Source organism: Pelophylax lessonae, assembly GCF_965119305.1.
Source record: "Pelophylax lessonae genome assembly, chromosome: 3".
Classification (NCBI taxonomy): domain Eukaryota; kingdom Metazoa; phylum Chordata; class Amphibia; order Anura; family Ranidae; genus Pelophylax; species Pelophylax lessonae.
The window spans coordinates 319,174,050-319,191,086 of record NC_138770.1 but is presented as its reverse complement, the minus strand read 5'-3'; the positions used below and the strand labels follow the sequence as shown (position 1 = coordinate 319,191,086).

Below are 17,037 nucleotides of genomic sequence, written 5' to 3'. Positions count from 1 at the left end.
TTAGGGCAAAAATGACTGCTGAATCGGATAAAATTAAAGCTGTGGGTAGCCCTGTCAGCACAGCTTTGCTCTAGTCTACAACATTCAATCTACTTTTAGTAAAGGATCTGATGGGAAAATATTTAGCTGAACAGTGTCTGCATCCAATTCAGTGCAGCCACTGTTTGGCTATTCAGCAGCCATTGCAGTAGTGGCTGCTGGACACAATAGCCAACAGTGGGGATTCATCTATTCCTGGAGGGATTTAAATTATTTTTTTTTTCATTCAGCCTGATGGGACTAAATAAGAAAAATCTATATGTGTATGGCCATCAGTGAAGGCCTGGGATCCAACCTTACAAGATTGGCTACAAAAAAAATCGCATTAGCCATTGTCGGTATAACAGTTCCCATCCATGCATTTTAACTGTGTGTTTGGCTATTTGCCTGGAGTTCAGCTTTAAAAAGTAAAAAGAAAGTGCAAAACACAAAGAGGCTGATTTAGTATAAGACCTAGTTTAACATAGGGGTTGATTTACTAAAGGCAAATCCACTCTGCTCAAAAGTGCATTGCAAATACACTTGGAAGTGCAGTCGCTGTAGATTTGAGGGGAAGATCTGAAATGAGGGGAGGCTCTGCTGATTTCTATCATCCAATCATGTGCAAGCAAAAATGCTGTTTTTTATTTTGCTTGCATGTCCCCCCCCCCCCCCCCCCCAGATCTTCAGCAACTGCACTGCCAAGCGCACTTGCAGTGCACTTGTAGTGCAGAATGGATTTGCCTTTAGTAAAACAAAAAACTATTTCTTGTGTTAAAGTGGAACTTAATTCCCCCCCACCCCCGGGCAAGGGGGCAGTTACAGAAGGAAGACTTGTGTAGCTCTCTGCAGCAGCTGAAAGTCAGTTTCTCCCCCTTCTGTCAGCTTTCAGCTGCTGCATAGAGATACACAGACAAAGAGCATCCTTCCTGTAATTGCTTCTCTGACACCCATCCCCCTCTGTTCTGCCTGCTTCTGATCCCCCCCCCCCCCTCCCAGAGTGCTGCAGGCTTCCCTGTCCTGTAAAAAAATAAACTCTAAAAAAAAAAAAAAAAAAAAAGAATAATAATAATAATTAAACATTGTAAAAAAATTATTTTAAAAATTGTAAAATAAAATAATTGTAAACATTTTAAAAAAATAATTATAATCTATATATATTTTTTTAATGTAAAAAACAATTAAAAAGTGCTAAATTACACAGGTTGTTATGTTTGTGTCCGCTGAAAATTATATTAGTGTATTTTTTGTGAAAATATTGTCCTGATATATGCGGCCAGGTAGGTTGTACAGAGCCCCGTGATTTCTAACAGCAGTCCTGCTGGGGACCCACGGTAAATCAGTTCTTTTTATGAGTTCATGCATGCAGGCCCTAATACAATACTGAAATCTATGCAGGATCTTGCGTAAAAAGCACGTAATGGTCTGTAAAGTGCTTCACTTTCACGCGCTCATAAAATGTTTACACCCCTATCCTTCCTTCATCCCTAAAAGGGCTTTGAGACTTGAGCAGACCGAATCTGGGGCAGCTGTGTATGGCAACCAATCAGCTTCTACATTTCATTTTCAAGGGTAAATGAACAAGTTGAAGCTAGAAGCTGATTGGTTAGCTTGCACAGCTGTCTGCTCAGTGGCTCACACCAGCAGCCATGCGGTGATCAGGACTCAATAATGTGAACCAGCCCCAAAACCCTGTTCTGTAGAACTGTTTCCAGATTTTCGTTCATAGCTGGGTATTTGAAGCAAACAAAATGCTCCTACAAGGTGCAGCAAATCTCTCACATCACGTGGATGGCTATTTTGGAGCACAGAGGCGATTACTTGGCTAATTCATTTCAGTGTTTTCACTAATCCAGCTGGTTTGGCAACCCTTCCCAATCCACTTTGTTTTCTGCAGACCGCCTCTCTGAAAATCAGGTTCAATGAAGGCAATTAACGGATATAAAGAGAGATGTCCGTCTGACAGTTGTGTGTGGAAGGAACGGGATGGGAAGGATCGCTCGCGTTCTCGTGCAGCTGCTCTCTGCATCAAAATGTGGAAGAACAATGGCATGCACAGTCTTCATACTGAACACAGTAAACTGCTAAGGCTTGTTTACACTTGTGGTTAGTGGGTGGTAAAAGCATGCAATTGAGCCACATTTTTCTAATCCCCAACCACTCCCCCTTAAGCTGCAAAGACAGCGACTAGTGGAGTACACATAATGTAGCCGAGGTGCTTTGCTAAGAATTATACCTTCAGCAGCCACAACTGCCCGACAAATGCAACCCAACGTATTCAAGTGGACGTGACTTCAGTAAACACGGTTGCAGTGCAGCATTTAGGGGGTTAAAACAGGTGGTAAGGAGGCAATCTCACCACTTGTCAAATGTCTCTTGATCTGAGTGTGTATCGCTTTTTATAGGAGTATCAATCATATTCAGAACACTTTATTAATCCCGAAGACAAATTATTAGGATACAAATATACTCAACAAAGAACAAGGCAAAACACAATAACAAACTAAACAAAAACACACAATAACAAACATAACATAAAAAACACTAACAAAAGAATATATTCAGTACCATGATTTGGAAAAGAAAAAAACAAGTGCAGTTTTCCAATTCTTAGATGTGGTTCCTGCATTCCTTTTCCTTTTGGGGCTTTTTTCCTTTCATTTTCACCTATAAAAACATAAAAAACACTAACAAAAGAGTATATTCAGTACCATGATTTGGAAAAGAAAAAAAACAATTAAAACCTAAATTAAATACTATACTAAAATATGCCTACCATCCTATTAAAACTCTGCATTGAATAAATAAAACCGAATAAAAAATAACAGAAAAGCAAACTGCCAAAATTACACCATTTTATCTAAACATTACCGTAAAATTATTATGCATAATTAACCTGATACTATTATAATATAAAAACGACATTAAAATCCTTCCAACCAGTACTCACAGAGAAGAAGTATATAATTTGATGGCCACAGACAGGACTGGATTTATAGAGGGGCAAAAGAGGAAATTGCCCCTGTCCCCCTTGACAGAAGGGGCCCCCTTTATTCAAAAAATGAAATAAAACAATATAAAAAAATGATATATAAAAAAAATGAAACAAAAAAGTAGCTAAAATAATATAAAATGTATAGTAAAAAAAAACTTTTTTTTAAAATTAAATGTATCTTGGGAGATATTTTGCCAGCCATTATCTGTAAAACTCTGAAATGGTATATTGTATCGTTCTTTCAAAAAATAATTTTGGCTTCTCAAGCAAACCACACATAGAGCACTATGACTGCGTGTGTGTGGGCATGTGTGACCTTAGAATGACATTGTGGGAGATTTAAGCCTCGTACACACGCACCGATTGTTGGCCGTAAATTTTCGGCCAACGTCCGATCGGCCGATTGTCGGCTTGTTGGTATGATGCTTCCGACAACCGACTGCGATTTTTTTCGGCCGAAAAAAATCTGGTGTGCATGCTATAAAATTTTTGTTGGCCGTCAACAGAACGGCCGATTGTTCGTCAGTCAGTACAGATTTCGACAGACAAAAATGTGATGAGCAAGACTGGGCATGCTCAGAGAAGAAAAACACACGGAAAGTAAACCAGCACATGACATCACTTCTGAAGTTGGTTTCTGTCGGCCAACAAAAGTCCAGTGCAAGTCTAGAGCACATTTCAAACAACACTGGACAAAAGACGGCCGATCGGTCGGCCAACAATCGGTGCGTGTGTACAGGGCTTTACTAAAACTGGTGCACACAGAATCTGGTCCAGCTGTGCATAGTAACCAATCAGCTTCTAACTTCAGCTTGTTCAATTAAGCTGTGGCAATGAGCCCATGTTCACATTGGTCTTATCTGACATGCCAAATCGGAGCCAATTGCCGACAATGGCACCGTTCCGAATTGGTGCGACGCTGACTTTGTGGCGCCGCACCGATTCCCAAAAGTAGTTTCTGTACTACTTTCGGCGATTTGGGGGGGCCATTTCCATAGACATCTGTGCAGGAACCCACATAGATGTCTGTGAAATGGCCCCCGAAGTCAGACTGAAATGTCGGCTAAAACCTAGAACCTGATTGATCACTATGCACAGCTGCTCCAGATTCTGTTTGCACCAGTTTTAGTAAATCTTCCTCATTGTGTCATGCATTTTAAAAATGTGTGACTCTGATTGAGAATGCAAACCAACTGTGTGTATAAGGGCCCCCCCTGACCCTGAAGTGCCCTGCCCCAATCCCCCCCCCCCCCCACGTCTAAATCTGACCCTGGCCACAGGCAGAAATGATTTCCTGTGTTACTCTGTGGTGCATTGTAGTTGTAACAATCTATCACTAAAGGTACTCATCAGACTGACAAGTGTATTGTGGAGTGGGTGGGAGGATTTGTCCCAAGACTGCACGTACCTTGGACAGAGTCCTCCTCTCTGACACTGTAAATAACGAGTCCAACTCCAATCCAACAACATCACTGGCCTTGCAGATCATCTTATTTAGTCTGTCGGTGTTGGCCTCTTAAGAATGCTTCTCCAGCAGGTCATCACATCCAGGAGAGCACTGGCCACCACAGACTCATAAAACATCTTCGGAGGTTAAAAGATCTTAGCCGCCTCAAAAATGGAGGGAGCTCTGGCCCTTCCTATCAGTAGCAGGACAGGTTCATCAAGCGCCCAGGGCAAGGATGTGTAACTGCACCCCCTCGCCCACTGTTAATGCATGCTGTAGAATGGGTTTTATTGCCCTGGAGGAATGGGCCCGGGCGTGTTTAGGATACCACCTGTCTGATCCTGCCAGGAAGTCGACACTGCACACGGCTAATCACAGGTAGTAAGACATTTCCCGGTCCACAGCTGCACAGATCAGGAAATGTCTCACTGCCTGTGATTAGCCTTGTGCCGACTTCCTGGGGGATCAAGCAGGTGGAATCCTGAATACTCCTGAGCCCATCTCTACTGCCTTGTGTCCATTCTCTGACCCCTTTCTCCGCTGTGCCTAGGGCAGCTGTCCCTCCTGCCCGCCCCTTGTCCCGACCCTGCTTCCTATAGGGCCCTCCAATGTTCTTTCTCCAGGCCAGTTTCATATCTATGTGCACCTCCATATGCTAAGTTTATTATCTATGTGCACCCCCATATACTAAATTTATTATGTATGTGCACCCCCAGATACTACATCCACACCCACTCCTCGGAACTAGAGATTGACCGATTATTGGCAACACTGATATATCGGGGGCCGATATGCACTTTCCCTGATATATCAGAATCGGCCTTTTGATTTGCTGATATTGCCAATATTTAGGGAAAGTGCATGTACCGGGGGGAAGCCTGCAGCTAAAGGCATCACCCCGGTACCGGTGTCCATAGCCGATGGTCGGCTGACTTGTAATGACAACCGATGCGACTGAGAAGCCACTCAGCTGTCATTAAAAGGAGCGGGAGGGGACGCCCCCCCTCCCGCCGCCTTCCGCAGCTCTTCCCGGGTCTCCCGTCCTACCGGGCATCCTACCTCCACTTCCACCACCGCCGCCCAAGAGAAGACCCGAGTCTCTGGAAGTGATGTCATGACATCACTTCTGGGTACTCGGAGCCGAATTAAAAATACTGACAGCATTCAAAACAGCCAAACATGGCATTTTGAATGCTTTTTGGTGCTGAGGAGGGGTTTGGAGTCTTTTAGACCCCCAGGTCCCTCCACAAGGAGTACCTGTAGAAAAAAAAAATAAATAATAAAAAGTTTTTTTTACATGTGTGAAAATAGTGGCAGATATCAGCCGATACCGATATCTGATGACCAAAATATCGGTATCGGCATTAAAAAAACCAATATGGGTCGATCACTAATAAGTACCCAATAGTGCAGCCTCATCGGTGTCTATCAGTGTAGCCTTATCAGTGACACTTATCAGTACTCATCACTGCAGCCTCATCAGTACCCATTAGTAGCACCTATAAGTACTCATCAATGCTGCCTAATCAGTGCCTATCAGTGCAGTCTCATCAATACCCATCAGTACCACCTATAAGTACTCATCAATGCTGCCTAATCAGTGCCTATCAGTGCAGTCTCATCAATACCCATCAGTACCACCTATAAGTACTCATCAATGCTGCCTAATCAGTGCCTATCAGTGCAGTCTCATCAATACCCATCAGTACCACCTATAAGTACTCATCAATGCTGCCTAATCAGTGCCTATCAGTGCAGTCTCATCAGTACCCATCAGTACCACCTATAAGTACTCATCAATGCTGCCTAATCAGTGCCTATCAGTGCAGTCTCATCAATACCCATCAGTACCACCTATAAGTACTCATCAATGCTGCCTAATCAGTGCCTATCAGTGCAGTCTCATCAATACCCATCAGTACCACCTATAAGTACTCATCAATGCTGCCTAATCAGTGCCTATCAGTGCAGTCTCATCAGTACCCATCAGTACCACCTATAAGTACTCATCAATGCTGCCTAATCAGTGCCTATCAGTGCAGTCTCATCAATACCCATCAGTACCACCTATAAGTACTCATCAATGCTGCCTAATCAGTGCCTATCAGTGCAGTCTCATCAATACCCATCAGTACCACCTATAAGTACTCATCAATGCTGCCTAATCAGTGCCTATCAGTGCAGCCTCATCAGTACCCATCAGTACCACCTATAAGTACTCCTCAATGCTGCCTAATCAGTGCCTATCAGTGCAGCCTCATCAGTACCCATCAGTACCACCTATAAGTACTCATCAATGCCTCCTAATCAGTGCAGCCTCATCAGTACCACCTACAAGTACTCATTAATGCCACCTAATCAGTGCCTATCAGTGCAGCCTCGTCAGTACCCATCAGTACCACCTATAAGTACTCATCAATGCTGCCTAAAAAGTGCCTATCAGTGCAGCCTCATCAGTACCCATCAGTACCACCTATAAGTACTCATCAATGCCGCCTAATCAGTGCCTATCAGTGCAGCCTCATCAGTACCCATCAGTACCACCTATAAGTACTCATCAATGCTGCCTAAAAAGTGCCTATCAGTGCAGCCTCATCAGTACCCATCAGTACCACCTACAAGTACTCATCAATGCCGCCTAAAAAGTGCCTATCAGTGCAGCCTCATCAGCGCACATCAGTGAAGGAGAAAATGACCTGTTTGAAAAATGTTATAACTATAAAAAACTTTTTTATTTTTATTTTTTCAAACTTTTTGGTCTTTTTTCGTTTATTTAGTAAAACATAAAAAACCCAGAAGTGATCAAATACCAGCCAAAGAAAGCTTTATTTGTGTGAAAACAATGATGAATTTCCGTTTGGGTACAGTGTAGCATGACCGCACAATTGTCACTCAAAATGTGAGAGCGCTGAAAGCTGGAAATTGGCCTGGGCAGGAAGGGGGTGAAAGTGCCCAGTAGGTAAGGGGTTAAGGTGTGTTTGCCAAGTGTCAGCTATTATCATTTCTCATTGTATAAAAAATATTCTAGAAATCTGTGCAACACGTCCATAAAAATGTTGGGGGCTTCTTTATCTTTCAGTCCCCATACTGAAATAAAAGTCTTCTCTCTATTCAGAGGAGATGGTTTAACGCCTGGCATGTCACCACCACAGAGGGCGGAGTCCTGGCTATCAGGAACTTTGTGACAGAAGTCGTAGTCAGAGGAAATGAAATGAGAACGATGATAGATCGCCTTTAATGATCCTCGCACACTTTTCATGATTCCTTTCCTATTTCCTGCACTCCCTCTTTTATTCCTTCCTCTGTGCCTTTCATTTGGCTGTAGTGTCGCCTCTAAGCCGCCAGAGGCCGCTCGCCGCAGCTGATACCCTGGCCGTGATTGACATCCCATCCACCGTATTGCCATGGCGACGGAAAAAGCAGCCAATGAAAAGACCAAGGCGGGGCGCCGGCGCATCTCAGCCCGCCCAACTCAATTCATCTTTTCGCTAAGACACGCCCACGCCGCTCAGTTCCCCACGTGTCCCGCGCCGATCTGGGTGAAGCCTCCGCTGGTAGCCGACTAGCAATAGGAGAGGGGGACTGCTGACAGGGCATGTGGGCGGAACCAGCACCGTGATTGACGCGCCCCCTCCCCCAGACTGAGCTGTGGCTGCAGTGCGGGATTCGCCAGTGTGAGGTCGGGAGTTACCCGAGTACACCCGCGGGGGGGGTCCACGAGACTGTAAACACCCGCGGGGGGCCGAAGTGGCACGAGTGTACCCCGGGGAACCTATAGTGTGCCGGATACACCCGCCGGGGAGGGGGAGGACAAAGAGAGCCGTGCACACCCGCGGGCTACACATCGGGAGGACTTGTCTGGGATCGGATCTACACAGCGACCAATAGGAGTGTGCCGGCATCTACACCCGGAGCGGAGCGGTGTCCTGGGATCCACCTGGATGATCGGGTGATCGGAGCTTATAGAGAGAGGAGTGATGTGTGCGGGGCACCTAGACATGATCGGCCTCATCGTGCTGATGTGGCTGCTGGCGGGGGTCACAGGACTGGAAGGTGAGAGACACCGGCGTCTATGTGTGTCCGGGCTCCGTACTACGTGATCTGCCTTCATAATACCGGGACTGACTGCTTCTAATTCCATGGGATCTCCACCTTTCTACAGTGATCCCCCCTCTTCTCTAAACATCCCCATACACACTTTTCGTAGCAATTTCCCTCCCTTCTCTAGTCTTCCCTATCTTCTCTTAAGATTCCCCCACCTTCTATAGTGATCCCCTTCTTCTCTAAAGACCCCCCTCTCTCTAGTCTTCCTATAGATTCCCCCCACCTTCTGTATAACCCCCCCCCCCTTCTATAGTGATCCCCTTCTTCTCTAAAGACCCCCCCTCTCTCTAGTCTTCCTATAGATTCCCCCACCTTCTGTATAACCCCCCCCCTTCTATAGTGATCCCCTTCTTCTCTAAAGACCCCCCCTCTCTGTAGTCTTCCTATAGATTCCCCCACCTTCTGTATAACCCCCCCCTTCTATAGTGATCCCCTTCTTCTCTAAAGACCCCCCTCTCTGTAGTCTTCCTATAGATTCCCCCCACCTTCTGTAGCAATTCCCCCCCCCCCCTTCTATAGTGATCCCCCCCTCTTCTCTAAACATCCCCCTTTCTGTAGTAACCCCCCTTCTATAGTGATCCCCCTCTTCTCTAAACATCCCCCTTTCTGTAGTAACCCCCCCTTCTATAGTGATCCCCCTCTTCTCTAAACATCCCCCTTTCTGTAGTAACCCCCCCCCCTTCTATAGTGATCCCCCTCTTCTCTAAACATCCCCCTTTCTGTAGTAACCCCCCCCTTCTATAGTGATCCCCCTCTTCTCTAAACATCCCCCTTTCTGTAGTAATCCCCCCCCCCTTCTGTAGTGATCCCCCTCTTCTCTAAGCATCCCCCCTTTCTGTAGTAATTCCCCCCCTTCTGTAATGCTCCCCATCTAATCTAAAGATCTCCCCCACCTTCTGTAGCAATTTCCCCCCTTCTATAGTGATCCCACCCCACCTTTCGTAGCAATCCCCCCTTAGTGATCTGCCTCTTTTCTCTAAAGATCTCCCCACCTTCCATGGCATTTCCCCCCTTCCGTAATGATCCCATGATCCCCCTTTTGTAGTGACCCCCCCCCCCCTTTCCATAGTGATCTCCCTCTTTTGTAAAGATCCCCTCAACCATCTGTAGTGATTCCCCCCCCCCCTTCCATAACAGTCTTCCTTTCCATGGCGATACCCCCTACCTTCCGTAGTGATCCCCATCCTTTCATAGTCTATAAAGCCACCTCATTCTGTAGAGTCACCCCTATTCCTTATAGCCTTCCCCTGTTTTTTAGAGCCTTCCCGTTTAATAGGGTCACCTTTCATTCCCTAGTCACCACCATTATCCTAGACCCATTGCCCTCTTTTATAGAGACCTCATTGGCTTCTATTGAGTCTTACCACCGTTCCATAGAGTCTCCCCATTTTATAGAGCCTTCCCGTTCAATAGGGTCACCTTTCATTCCATAGTCACCACCATTATCATAGACCCATCGCCCTCTTTTATAGAGACCTCATTGGCTTCTATTGAGTCTTACCACCGTTCCATAGAGTCTCCCCATTTTATAGAGCCTTCCCGTTCAATAGGGTCACCTTTCATTCTATAAAGTCACCACCATTACCATAGACCCATCACCCTCTTCTATAGAGCCATCATTGGCTTTTTTTTGAGCCTTACCACCATTCCATAGAGCCTTCCCATTCAATAGGGTCACCTTTCATTCCATAGTCACTGCCATTACCATAGACCTATTACCCTCTTTTATAGAGGCATCATTGGCTTCTATTGAGCCTCACCACCATTCCATTGAGTCTCCCCATTTTTACAGTGTTCCTGTTTATTAGGGTCACCTTTCATTCCATAGAGTCCCCGCCATTTCCATAGACCCATCATTGGCTTCTATTGAGCCTTATCATCATTCCGTAGAGTCTCCACATTTTATAGAGCGTTCTCCCCCATTCTATAAAGTCACCACCATTCTGGACAGTCTTCCCCAGTTTATAAATCCTTCTTGATAGTCACCTTCTGTAAAGGTTACCTACCTTCTATAGAGTATTCCCCTGCTATGGCCACCCCCTCTCCCCCATTCTATAAAGTCACCATCATTCTGGACAGTCTTCCCCAGTTTATAGATCCTTCTATAATGGTACCTACCTTCTATAGAGTATTCCCCTACTATGGCCATCTCTATAGAGTTGCCCTATTCAATAGAGTGACCACCATTCCAGAGTTGCCCCATTCTATAAGATCTAATGGCACCTGTGGCTGCTGCCTGGGCAGTGTCTACTTTCCATGATAGAAGTACACTGGATGGGTGCTGAGTGGCGTTGTGTCACCTCTAATTTTCACTGGAGGTGGTGGTCTGCTTTATCTGGTTGCAGGTTTGTCTCTAACCGGTTTATAATTAGGGGACCTAGGCCCCGCTGGACTTCATTGGAGCTATTAAACTAAACTTATCCCCATCATTTACTTTTATTTTTCTGTATGCAGAAGTGCTCCACTCCCTCGTTTTAGGGGCCAGTCTGGTCTCCTATTACCTAGCCATTGTCAACCACAAAAATGTAGTCTGGGCACATCAGCCTTGTAGCGTAATTACAAGTCTCAGTGCTATGACATGCTGGGATTTGTAGTTCCATCAACAGCTGCAGCAACAGGTTATCAAAAGCCGCCTTCTTTTTTTTTTTCTTTTAATTTGCACTGTGCTTGCAGGTATGAGTTATTTTCCCCTGAAGTATGTCAATGATGTAGTGAGTGATGGATGGGGGACCCAGTAGAGGAAAGGGTTCTTCACCTTTGATCCTGTTTGTAAGCGATGTGAGCAGTCCGCAGCTGCTCTTAAAATAACAGGGCTGTGTTAATGCAGTGTAGTATCTGTAGATCTATGCTAGCTATTTCTGCCTTTGTTCATGTGTAACAGGATCATACTGTGCATTGAGCTAGAGCTCTACCCCCATTTCTCTAGAAACTGCTGTAAAATTTTGCCCAGGCTTTTTTGACTGTTTTGTATTTTTCTTGGGCAAGTATTTCTATTTGTAAAATACAGATTGTGTTTTCACAACAGTGGACTTCCCTATTTATGTCATTTTAATAATGACTTTCCATAATTGTTACTTTAGTACCTTCTTGCCTATGTGATCCTGTAGATTAATGCTGGTGATGATCTTGGGAACTGAAAAGGTTAGGTCTGCTTAAGTATGGGTTAACCTAGGTGTTTGGTTAGTGCTAATGGCCCAGACACGCTGTCTCTGCGCTTGACGTTTTTCTTTTGTAAGATTTCTATCAGGACATCTATTAGAAATAGGGCATACTCGGGGAAACAAAATTCTTCATTTTTTTTCTATTTATTTTTTTTTCAATCTATTACACTTAGCAGTAATTTTGACTCTCCAATGTGTTTGAACAACACACATACGTGAGTGTTTTCTAACAGCTTTTGAGCAGTGCCTGGGACACGTTGAAGAGCTCTTGTTTAGATGATTGATAGGCATTTTCTATAAATGACAGGACTGTAGTATAGTAAAGTTTGATTTCCTTTGGCCTCTTTTACCTTTTGTGCCTTCCTAATTGCTTTCCTGCCAAAAAACCTCCCTATCTCCCATCTTTTCTTGCCTTTATCCTTCTTGAATACATGATAAGGACAGGGTGTGGTAACATTTTTAGAACACAGTTGGTGACTGTTTTCCAGTTTGCACACCTCCTCATTATAATCTTTTAAAAAAAAAAAAAAATCTGATTTCCAAGGTGAATTAGGCAAACGTTTGCATAGGATGTTAGATTGTGTAGTCTGATTCAACGCATGGAAAATAAACTCTTCGCATTTCCTTAATTACGCTTATTCTTTCAGGCTTATCTAGTGCAAACCGTATGTGTACTAATTAGTTCAACTGATTGTGAATATTCATGATTTTTCTTTTTTTTTCCTTTCCTGTTGCTTATGAATAATTTATGATCAAGGTGGTATAAAGCAAGATCGTCATTTTTATTTATTTATTTCTTTTAAAAGGTTATTACTCTACATTATTTTGCGTAGTTAAATTTCGAGGCGGTCTACTTTTCATCTAGCTTATCTTGTATGGTCACTCATTGGGCTCTGTCCCTGTTCCTGAAAAATTTCCACTGTGATTTTCTCAGGTGAGCTATGTGATCATGTAACCTCACTTTCCTCCTGGTTGGCTGGGAGTGGTTCTTATCTATCGCTCTCTTTTTTTCCGTAATCTTGCAAATCTCTTTGCCTTAGCGAGTTACGATGAGTCAGTTGGAATTGTATTACCTTTAAACACGAAAAATGAGGCAGGTTTTTTTTTTTAAGCAATTTATGTAGGTAGGATTTTACTATTTTTAACTTTGTGCAAGCATGAGCACATTTTTAATTATGGCGTACTGAATATTTTCTTTTTTTTTCTCTCTACAATTCAGTTTTTCTGTTGTTTGAAGATGATGGACTTTACCTACTGAGAATTCTGCTTTTAGTTCTTATGTTGAAAATTCAGAGTTGGAGCTGGTTTTATAATCTTACCATAAATGAGAAGTAGACCCTGCCTGCAGTCTGCCGCTTTATTTAGTGAAGTGGAATAATGATGATGTGCAAAGTCCTGGAACTTTTAGCAAACAATCAAATTTTATTTAACTGCAGGCAGCGTATTGAAAGTTTAACCCTGACTGGGTGCTACATGGTATTGTATTTTACTTATCACCTATTGAATATAACTGGTGCTATAGGAAGCTGTTTTGTAATCCAATTATATCAATATTGGGGTTAAATTACAAAAAGAGTTGAGCAAGTTCACTTTTTTTTTTTTTTTTTTTTTTTTTTTTTTTTTTTTATTATTCAACCCCATTGGCTTTGGATTGGAATGCTAGGCATTGAATGTCAGGTGCTCCATGACATAATGTTACATTTAGCCAAACACAATGGCAGGGTACTATAATATTCTTTACTAATGGCCTCAGATTTGTCTGTCATAGATCACGTGGCGGCTTTCTTAAAATGGCAAAAAACAACTTTGCATAGGGATTCATTTTTGGTTTTCCTGCTGGTTTGCTATATAAAGGCCCATCAAGTTCAACCTTGCTGAGAAAATAAAGTAATATTTTAGATAAGATGACTTCTGATAGAAAAAAAATATAATTAATTTATAAATGTAAATTTTACCTAAATGCCATTAATAATGATTAAGGCTGCGTTCTCACTAGTGCAACGTGAAAACTATGTATTTCCATGGCCACCGTTCTATCTGCTGCATGCCAAAAAATGTTCCTGCACTACTTTGATGTGACTTTCTTGAAACTTGAATGTCATAGATTTTATTAAGTCGCATTCTGTTTGCAACAAAAATTGCACCGTAAATCATGTGACTTTCTAGTTACACTAGTGAGATCTGAGCCTTAAGGGCCTAGTTATGATGGTAAGTTTGAACCCTTTACTATGCTTCTTTTAGTTCTTGGAACTTGTGGATAAAAAAAAAAAACATAAGGGAATTCTTTCTCCTGCTTCCATTCATTGGAAAAAAAGGCTGTTAAATAAATATTCTTATATATATATATATATATATATATATATATATATATATATATATATATATATATATATATATATATATATATAATATATAATTTTTTTTTTATTTTAATAAATGGTGATGAAACTGGATATCATAATTACACGGTAAAAATGTAAAATAAAAAGCAAGCAAATAACTAATATCTTTTGAGTTTACACACAAAGTAAAGTATAAAAAGCAGCAACGTTTCGATAGGGTAACCGGTGACCGCAGTAAGATTCTCCAGGCCACCATCAGGTCAGATTGGTGGCTGAAAACTGATGTCTGTGTGTAGGCGTCAGGTGTTTGTGACAGGCTGTATCTGAAATGGAAGCAAAGGAAGAAATACGTGTTGGTTTACTCCAATGCTGCATTCACATTTAAACTTCTTGTCTGGTCATTTTTCCGGCTTTTTTATTTTATTTTTTTACAGGCTTTTTTTCAGGTGTTTGAGGCTTGAGTGTATTTTTTAATTATTTGTAATCAATAGAAAACTAATTAAAAGGGGAAAAATAAACAGTATATTTCTTTTCAGGTGCTGCCATTAAAGTGGCAATAAACTCTAATTTTTAAGTTTGTCGTACAGGTAAGCTTATATTAAAGCAGTTATATCCCCCCAAAAAAAAAAAACCCTGCTGGACAATGGCATAATGTGCTAGTCTGCATCGCAAACTAGCACATTATGAAATACTTGCCTTAGAACAAAGCCCAGACACAGTCCCCCGGACACCACTGAGGCAGCTGACCTCATCCCTTGACGTCTCTTCCGGGTTCGGCGGTTCGGTGCTGTGAGTGGCCGAAGCCGCAATACCGTAACTCCCGCGCATGCGTGCGGGAGTTCACTTTCCGGCACGGGGCTCTGGCGGTCCGGTGTATCTTGGTGTCAGCGGCAGAAGGAAGACCAAGTAGAGATGGAAGCGGTGATAGCTCAGTGCTGGAGGGCTTTGTTTAAAAGAAAAGTCTGTCTAAAATAATGGTCTATTATGTAGTGCATATTATGGTAAAAAACTGTAGCGGGCACATTCCAAAAAAAAAAAGTTTGCAGTGTTTAATACTGCTTTAAAGTCTATTGGGGCCAAAAATGCTTGTAGCTCAAAAGAAACTCTTCGGGTCCTTTCACACGGGCGTTCCACCCTGGAAACTCCACTTTGCTTAGCGGGGGATTGATCCGCTGAGCTGGCAGATGACAGGTCTGTCTCGGCACAGTAAGAGCCGGTTCACACTGAGGCGATCTGACTTCGAGGGGGCGACCTGTGAAGTCGTGGTGCACAGCGCGCACCGCGACTTCGGCGCGACTTGCAGGGACTTCACATAATGGCAGTCAATGCAAGTCGCTCCCAGGTTGGGGAAATTGGTGTATTGCTTCTTACAATGGCTCAGGTACTTGTTTCTGGAGTCCAGTTGGGTTCCAGTTGTTCCGGCCAGCATCCACACACGTACCGTGTTATTACAGTGCTGTAAATGTGCTGTGTAATGTTGCCCTTTTGATTATATAGAAGAAACATAAACTGACATTTGAAGGAATTGGTGTGACCTGATAGTATCACCTCTTTGAAGGTGCCTGCATGTGTACGAGCTTTAGAAGTGCTCCAGACCTTTGTAGCCAGTGTTAGGTATTTCATGTAGATAAACCAAGATAGGTATGTTATGTCTTTTGGCTCTCAGGTATAAGAAGGTGGAAGGCTTTGCAGAGTCAGTGGAGATTTTCTGTGGGTGTGTGGATTTTTTTGTCTGTCTGTGAGGTGTTTGGTTGATTTTCACCCAGATGGTGGGGACGAGGACTGTCCCGAGTTGTTGGTTTGTTGTGTGTTGGGATGTTGACTCATTCCGCTGATGTTTCTGGGCTACATGTGCCTTGGGATGTTTTTACATTCCTGTGGTGTTGGTTTGCAGTTTCAGTTGGAGGAGGATACAGGGGTTTTCCCAGTTCTTTTGATGTCAGTTTGGTGTTTGAGTAGATGCTGGCTGTTTTATCTGTTGGCTTAGTAGAAAGTAGATGCGACATTTGGTACCTTGTTGTAGTTATGTAGTGTGTGGCTGTTCCTTAGACTTTTTTTCATCATTAAGGCAGTGGTTGAATAGGCTAGCTTACGCTGTAAAATAATTCTTGTGCTGTGTGTGTGTGTGTATATGTATGTGTGTGTGTGTGTGTGTGTGTGTGTGTGTGTGTGTGTGTGTGTGTGTGTGTGTATATATATATGTGTGTATATATATATATATATATATATATATATATATATATATATATATATATATATATATATATATATATATATATATATATATATATATATATATATATATATATATAGGCATCAGTCTTGTGGACTTTTAATAGGATAGAGGACATTGGTGATGCTTATTGCTTATACAAGTGCTGTGATCTGAATTTATTTAGGAACTCAAAAGTTTGTTACAATGTAGTCTGCGAACTTGCTACTAGAAGAACACTCCAATATTCAGAAATACATGCTAAAGACCACATAGTGTCCTGGAATCTCACTCAGTTTGTGTATTACCGTGACAATCTGATTGACCCCTGTTCAAACTGATACTAAATGCCTTTTTATTTTATTTTTTTTTTATATATATATTTTTTTTCAATTTTTTTGCAACATCTGCTTGTAGAGAGGACTACTAAACCCACTACAGTAAAATCTGTCTATAGCTGCAGAATAGCATGCTTGTTATACTTACTGTGTAACTTTTGGGTCCTTTCACACGGCCAGCTATGTTTTTTGTTTCACTCAGTGCCTTTTTTTTTTTTTTTTTTTTTTTTTAAACGGACACTGATGACACTTTAGTAGGTTCAGTTCTGTATGTCTGTTTTTTTTTCATCCATGCGTTTGTGGATGAAAAAAGAACATAATGGATGTCTATGGGATTGCGGACGTTAGCGGATCACATCCGCTGACATCCGTTTTTGTGTCCGTTTCATTTTTTAAACGGAAGAAAAATAGGGTTCTCTT

The 17,037-nt window shown here is 42.5% G+C and overlaps 1 protein-coding gene across 2 annotated transcripts in view; it reads left to right on the top strand.

Annotated features, from left to right (window-relative positions):
* Positions 1 to 7,994: 7,994 nt before the first annotated feature.
* The window catches only part of EPHB3 (EPH receptor B3), an 86,348-nt gene continuing 77,305 nt past the window's right edge, over positions 7,995 to 17,037 (top strand). For both annotated transcript variants that reach the window (XM_082249035.1, XM_082249034.1), the window contains exon 1: positions 7,995 to 8,513. In XM_082249035.1, the coding sequence (XP_082105161.1) occupies positions 8,438 to 8,513 (76 nt within the window). In that variant the 5' untranslated portion in view covers positions 7,995 to 8,437. The remainder of the gene's footprint in view (positions 8,514 to 17,037) is intronic.